At 37.6% G+C, this 7,531-nt stretch overlaps 1 protein-coding gene across 6 annotated transcripts in view; it reads right to left on the reverse strand.

Annotated features, from left to right (window-relative positions):
- Positions 1 to 763: 763 nt before the first annotated feature.
- TP53INP1 (tumor protein p53 inducible nuclear protein 1) overlaps positions 764 to 7,531 on the reverse strand; it is a 37,192-nt gene continuing 30,424 nt past the window's right edge. For 4 of the 6 annotated variants that reach the window (XM_073892988.1, XM_025870854.2, XM_025870855.2 and 1 more), the window contains exon 4: positions 764 to 5,660. In XM_073892988.1, the coding sequence (XP_073749089.1) occupies positions 5,411 to 5,660 (250 nt within the window). In that variant the 3' untranslated portion in view covers positions 764 to 5,410. Of the gene's footprint in view, positions 5,661 to 6,808; positions 6,847 to 7,531 lie in introns of all 6 variants that reach the window. The other 2 variants (XR_012378266.1, XM_073892989.1) reach the window with 2 other exon arrangements.

Here is a 7,531-nt window from a genome sequence, read left to right on the forward strand (position 1 = left end):
CCTCTCCAGCCCCCCCCCGCTTGTGCTCGCTGTCTCTCTAATATTTTTTTTTTTAAAAAAGAGGCTAAGAACTGGTGTATTAAATTTTGTATTTGTTTAACACATACAGGTTGGAGGGAAAAGGTACTGGCTGGGAGTCATCCTCAAATTCATGTTCACTTAAATGATTATTCATTTCAGGTGAAAAATTTAAACATACTCATTTTATACAAATTTTAAAAACAATATTCTTTTTAAAAGATTTTATTTATTTATTTGACAGAGACACAGCGAGAGAAGGAACACAAGCAGGGGGAGTGGGAGAGGGAGAAGCAGGCTTCCCACTGAGCAAGGAGCCCGATGCGGGGCTTGATCCCGGGACCCTGGGACCATGACCTGAGCCAAAAGCAGACGCCTAACGACTGAGCCACCCAGATGCCCCAAAAACAATATTTAAAGTGCATATTAAACACATCTTTGGGCGCCTGGGTGGCTCAGTTGGTTAAGCGACTGCCTTCGGCTCAGGTCATGATCCTGGAGTCCTGGGATCGAGTCCCACATCAGGCTCCCTGCTCAGCGGGGACTCTGCTTCTCCCTCTGACCCTCTTCCCTCTCATGTGCTCTCTCTCTCATTCTTGCTCTCTCAAATAAATAAATAAAATCTTTAAAAAAACCCCACATCTTTTGAGCAAGTAAAACTACTAAACAGCAAGGAATTTATTTAAGTTGTATCTAGTTTTAAGACTGTGACCATAAAGATAAAATAAAGGGAATCTGACGAATGTGAAGTTGAACAACCTTTTTATTTATTGACAGATTAAAAACCACAACTCAAGTAGTGCAAAATGCACCACTGAACCCAAATACAAAGACGTGGTGTTGATACACAATGTTTAAGCAATGCTACACTTATTTTTGGCAAAGTGCTGTATTGTTTAGTCCGTGTATAAAACTGACCATCTATAAACCAATCAGTATAAAAATTTCTATAAAAACAGAAAAACAATTTAGACAGTGGCTCAAGAAAACAAGCTGCCATTTATGCATAGATGATGTACAGTATATAATCTAACCAAATGTCCCTTTTGAGTTTTCAAGTTGAAAAAAATTTGTGTCCAGAAATACGTCAAGAAGGCACATAGTACAATCTACAATACTCTCCAGTCTCTATAACTGATGCCCTGCCCTTGAAAAGCAAATGTGTTCACAATTACACTTGAGGAAAAAACCCAAGCCACTTAAAAAAAAAAATAACACACACAATTATTGATTAAAGTTCCAAACCTCTGGAGGAAAACAACCAAAAAGCAAGCAAAACCACTCATACACATCAAGCTTGGATACACACACATCGAACTCCCCAAGTCCTGATTTGGTTTTTAGAAGTCCACCTAGAAAACAAATATTAAAACTTCAGGCAAATACAGAGCTAAATGGGGCATTTAATAATTATACAATTAAAAAATATGTTGTAAGGAAAATTCTAAATGATACACAAAACATCCACTGAAGCTGCCTTCCTTTGAATAGTAACGTCCCCTCCTGCATAAAGGATACTGTTGCAGATAGAAAACGGATGTCCTTACCTGTATACTTTCTAGTACCTCTTTCTCCGCCCTAAACCACTGTAATTGGTGTCATACTTCAAGTGAAATTGGTACATGGCAAGGCTGACACCACTGTATTAGGTAGGTTTTCTAAATAAAGCATTTCATATAAAATTTTAAGCATTAAAATAAGTAGATAAGGATGCCAGTTATAACGCATCAACACGGCTGATGGCAGGGAAGCCGTCCAAAAGAGTAACCTGACTCTTAAAAGAATTTAACCAGTATGAATGGGCCTCATAAAATAAAAGATAATTTTAAGGTAACATTACAAACAAATGCTAGTATCTCCAGTACAAGGAGCAGTCTTTTTACTGATTCTAAAAACAAAAATACCTGGAAACTCTTAAACTTTCTCCACTAATCTATTTAAACTTAAATGTCTATCTTCCAATTGGAATCCTTCATTTTCTTTTCTTTCTTTCTTTTTTTTTTTTGCTTTCTTTTGTTTCCAATTCAAAGAAAATGAGGATAAGATACTTTTTTGCTCTTTTCTACTAAGGGTATAGAAAGACAGTATCTTTCCTTGAGGAGGAACAGAAATAGGAGACACTTGGATTCAATGAAGATGTAAAGATGACAAACCAGTGTACTACACAGATTTGAGAAGTAAAATCAATAGGCGATGCTGAACGGCCCGTTCAAGTTTTAAGTAAACTGTCTTCTCACTAGAATCAGAGTACTGATGCAACAGAGAAGGTATGTCAGCAGGAACAGCCTGCCTGGGAACGGGGAAAATGTACAGGAAATTATTGTAGAAAAAGCTCATTGGAGTAGAAAGTCAAAAATCCAGTCACTGTGCACCTTCTGCAAAAAATTCCCCACCCACCCATATAAATGCATTGCCACAGAAGATAAATAATGGATGGTTCATGTTCAACTTACAGTGCAATACATAATTAGTTGAGAAAGAAAAAGTAATAAACATAGAATATACATTATAAAATGTTTTATTAACAAAAACACAAACTTTGAGGAACCTGGTGCATTTTTAAAAACTAAGAAGCTCATTCACAAAGCACGGCTTGTGTGCACCACATATTCCAGACTTTTTCCAAGTAACATTCTATGTATCAGTCTAGAAGCTGTCAGAGCACTAAATTCAGAGGGGTCTGATTTCTCACTGCCTTCTTGAAGCTTTAAGAAATATGCACGAAAGCACAATGTAAACCACTAATATTTACAACAGCAGAAATAATAATTAACTTATAATAAATTGCATTTTGGCCATGTTTCGAAGAATACTTAACAGGTCAACATCATTCTGTTATTATTGGTCTTGTGCCTTGCGCACAGTAGATGCCTAACAAACATCTAATGATCAAGAATGAATTGTGTAACCACTTTCTTCAGTTCTAACGTGCCAATTTCAGGCAGAAACCTTAGATATTGATACAGAAACCAGTCTGATATGACAGATGGCATGGTTAGCCTAAGAAAACATCCCCAAGACTGAAAGTGTTTGCTTTCCAGGTATAAACCATAAAAAACTGGTCTAGATATAAGGCAAACAAAAAGTGAGTAACGGATAGAGATGTAAATGTATTTCAGGTATCAGGAAATTTGAAAAAATAATAGTAAAAAAAAAAAAGACCATTGCTATTTTATATACAAATCTGTTCATGCTGCCAAACAAATTCTCATGGCTGAACTTCGGTAGCTTGTGAGGTACTAACAACTTGCATGTAATATATGAAAAAAGAAACCCCCATGTATTGAGAGGCTTACATCCAGAAAACATTTAGCTGGTCTATTTTCAAGTTACCAACATATGGCCCATAACAGATATGGTGTAAAACATACACACCTTCATGAAAACTCTACCTTAACCTCTCAACTCTCGTAAACACAAATAGTAACAAAATAACTTCTAGCTCAGTTTGACAAAACTTTACAGACTTGGCCCCTAATCAGAAAACAAATAAATAAAGGGGTAGTTGAACTGGAAAGGGAGTGAGGAAAGAAGGGGGATGTAGACTCTTGTTCTGAAGAGACATTCCTGGCACTTCATCACGGCCAGGGGAAGAACCACCTACGACCACCATCTCATGACGCTGTTTGACCTCCTCTGACTCCAAACGTCCCAGTCTAGGCAGAAAGAGCACAGCTCTTCATAAAAAAAAAAAAAAAAAAAAAATCTCCCATAGTTCCCTGCACCGAGCTGTTACAGGGTTACCGAAAAATATAATACTTCACATAACTATAGGCTTTTTCCCTTGAAAACCTTATATAGACATGTATTTATTTAATTAGGGTTGCAGAGGAGATGGAAAAATAAGCTATTTGATTACAAAGGGGATACTACCGTTCTGTCAGGAGAATGTGCTTTGGATTGTGTATGTTTAATTTAGTTTGAGAAGGACCCGGTGAATGTGGATGGCTCAGCAAAACCCATCACAACTGCTAAAAAATAAAGTGACCGGCTGGAGGTACGAAATAGATTTTTCTCTGTGTTAACTGGCCTCTGTGTGACTCGAGCCCTGACCCCTGGCCTCATTAGCACCAACACTCTGAAGAACAGTTGTGGCAGAAAAGCTGCCACAGGCCCCATCCCCATCATCAGATTCAGTAGCGAGGCCCTTGGAATTTCACACCAGGTTCAGCCTTCCCATCAGTACACAGTCCTCACAACAACTGTGAGGGAGGTAAATATTACTACTCCCCCACTGGTGGAGGAAACAGAGGCCAAAGTGGTTAAAGATTCTGCCTGAAGCCCCAGCCAAAAAAACAACAAAAAAAGGAAACTCAAGGGAGCCAACCTGTCACTCTTCATATTTAGACGCTGGGAAAAGACATCACCAGGAGTCCCTCCTCAGCCTTGCTTGCCACTGGCAGGACAGGCTCCACGGCAAAGGACGGATCACCGTATCAGCCATACAAAGCCTACCTCTTTTCCCTTGGACAGTCACCAATAAGAAGTCACTAAAGTGCCCGGACGAGTACTTCTGAGTTGACAGCTGACAGGAAAGACTCCAAACGAGTTAAATAGTGGACTAACAGGTTAGTTGTAGACATACATTTTTCCAAATACAACTTCACAGATCTAATTGAATCCCTCTGTGTGGGAGATGAGTGCTTTTGTCCCACGATACTTGCAATGTCTCTGTACCACGTCACACAGTCACGTCGGAATTACCGAATGCACTGTTCGCTAACACTTAATATGTACCTGAATTCCAAAATGAACTGCATGGCTAATCTGGAAGGAAAAAACAAAAAAAAACAAAAACCAAACAAACAAAAAAACCAAACCTATACACACAGAAATATATCAAGTTTTCTTTCAAGAGAAAGTTCAGCCATAATTCCATTGTATCCATGGCAACTATCACCTGTTAATGCTCATGTTAGTGTGTAAAAATGTATTCGTTATATACAGAAAAGATTATCAAGTACTGGTCAATAAAGTGTATGGCTGACCCTGAGAATAAATTTTTGCTTACTCAAAATATTGATTAAGTAATACAAAATAAAATGAAATTGAAAGATGCCTATTCTCATACTTGGGAAGAAATGTCTTTAGAATGCTAACTCATGTACACCTTAATAGATTTAAAGACATCCCCAAACACCAAACACTGTAACTGTATTGATATGTTTCCAAAAATACTCTGAAAAAATTTACAAAAACGTAAATGTTAAAAGCAAGGCATTATGTGGTACACAGCATGTAAATCTGGTTTTCAAGATAGTGTCTAAACACATCGATAAAACTATGTGATTGGTCATCAGTTGGCTGTAAAGAAACAGCATCTTCATTGTCCGTCCACACACGTTCACACACATATGCACAAACCAAGAGAATCCAACCAATCTTGAAATTCTTAGTAATTGTACTGACGGGGGCAGGGCTGATGGACAGCCCAGCCATTGTGCTTGACTTGCCTAGAGTGGCAATCCCTGGTAAGATTTTGGCGACGAAGGCTATTTCTGTTCAAAGACTGTCTTTCACTATGTTCTTTTATCCACTGGGAAGGGCGGAAGCTCTTGGGTTGTTCCAGAAAAGCTGTATGAGCTGCAAGAGCTGCAACATAGCAATGGATGTGCTGCCCCATTTCATCTTGAGTTTCCACCCTGAAACGGAAAAACACGGGGACATATTAAGTAACAGAGCGTGTTATTAATGAACTTGAAAAAGGTACTTAGTGATTCAATTTGCCACACCAATTTGTTTATGGCTGAATGAAAGCGTAGTGTCTCATGGCTGACAGACAAGTTTGTATTTCGTGACCACACTAACTGATAATGATAGAAAGGAGAAGTCCATTTTTCACAGAGATATGTCATATAATCCATAGATGATTAATTAGGTAGACTGCATTTTTCTAAAAAGTGCTTTATACATTTTGAGTGAATTTCAATTATGCAGCAAACGGCATTTAGATAAGCTTTTCTGTGAGGGGGACTGACATTTATTGAATACTTGTATTTGCCAACTGTTTTGCAAATCTAATTGTATTTAATTCTCACCATAATCTTAAAAGGACAATATTTGAATTGCCAAATTTTACTGCTCAGAAATCTAAGGCTCAGTGATGTGAAGGTCACAATTACTACCTCAGGCAACCAAGATTCTAATACAGGTTTTACTCCAAAGACTGTGGTTAGGAAGCAGGGTCGATACTGATGCATTACGCTAACTGCACCTTCACACACGTTTTCTGTTTATAAGTAAATGTTCCAGGAAACTAGCTTTAAATCTATATTTAAAAGAAATATGCATAAGAAAATTCTATTCATTTAGCATATTTCTGGATAAAAAGCTACCTGCTTATTATAAAAGACAACTGTAAGTTTTTAACTGATTTCGCAACAGGGCACATTTTGGGACGGCCTTTGCATAGTAATGTCACAAAGACCTGTGGAGAACACATCTTAAAATATGGCTACAAACCACATCATTATTCTATGTTTTCTACATTAAAAGCTATCTAATAGGATAGATATAAGCTATATAAACACATGACATGAAGAGTTTTAAGAGGGTTATTTTATACAACAAGGGCAGTTATAGATTGCATCTGTAATCACTAGAGGAAAACACTATTATTTTTTAAGATTTTTCTTAAAAATAGAATTAAAAGGGGTCACATTAAGAAGCTAATAGAAAGAAGTTAATATAAAGACAGCAGGAGTTTTTAAAAGGTGGGCATTTTGAGTCCTTAGTCTTCCTGATCAGACTGATAACACATATTACACAGTCTCAAAGGGAATATACTTACTCTGTGCCCGTGAGTCTTATAAGCAGCTTTTCCTGGCCCTACAAATGTTAAATGGTGAACTATTAAATCACTAGTAAGATTTAAAATGCTATTTAATTTTACTATTAGGACATGGTGCACTTTCTGTAATTAAAACTGGTTTACTATGGGTCATTAAAGGCACATGTATTATTTAAGATTATGATAGCACATAAACCTCATAAACAGTACTTACAAAGGCCAAAATATAATAAAACACTCTCTGAAGCCCATCTGAAATTATGAAACACCCTCCTCTTACATGCTTTATGGTAATACCCCCAAGGATAGACAGGATGGAAGCAATCTAACTTTTAAAGACATCATTTATTTCCTACTCAGAAAAGATAGATATTTACTAAATAGCCATCCTAATTTTGGTAACACCTGATCTATCTTGGTTTAGTGGTTTTTTTTCTTAAATAAGAATTTGAAATCCAGAAATAAAGATGCTAAAAATTTCTTAGTTATTATAAAACCGATAATTTGCAGTACTTTCCTATGTTCAGAAGGAATTCATAGTGGGGCACCTGGGTGGCTCAGTCGTTAAGCGTCTGCCTTCGGCTCAGGTCATGATCCCAGGGTCCTGGGATCGAGCCCCGCATCGGCCTCCCCGCTCCACGGGAAGCCTGCTTCTCCCTCCCCCACTCCCCCTGCTTGTGTTCCCTCTCTCACTGTGTCTCTCTCTGTCAAATAAATAAAATC

This window comes from Callorhinus ursinus, unplaced genomic scaffold (genome assembly GCF_003265705.2).
Source record: "Callorhinus ursinus isolate GAN/ISIS: 27379988/994484 unplaced genomic scaffold, GSC_fseal_2.0 scaffold5, whole genome shotgun sequence".
NCBI lineage: Eukaryota > Metazoa > Chordata > Mammalia > Carnivora > Otariidae > Callorhinus > Callorhinus ursinus.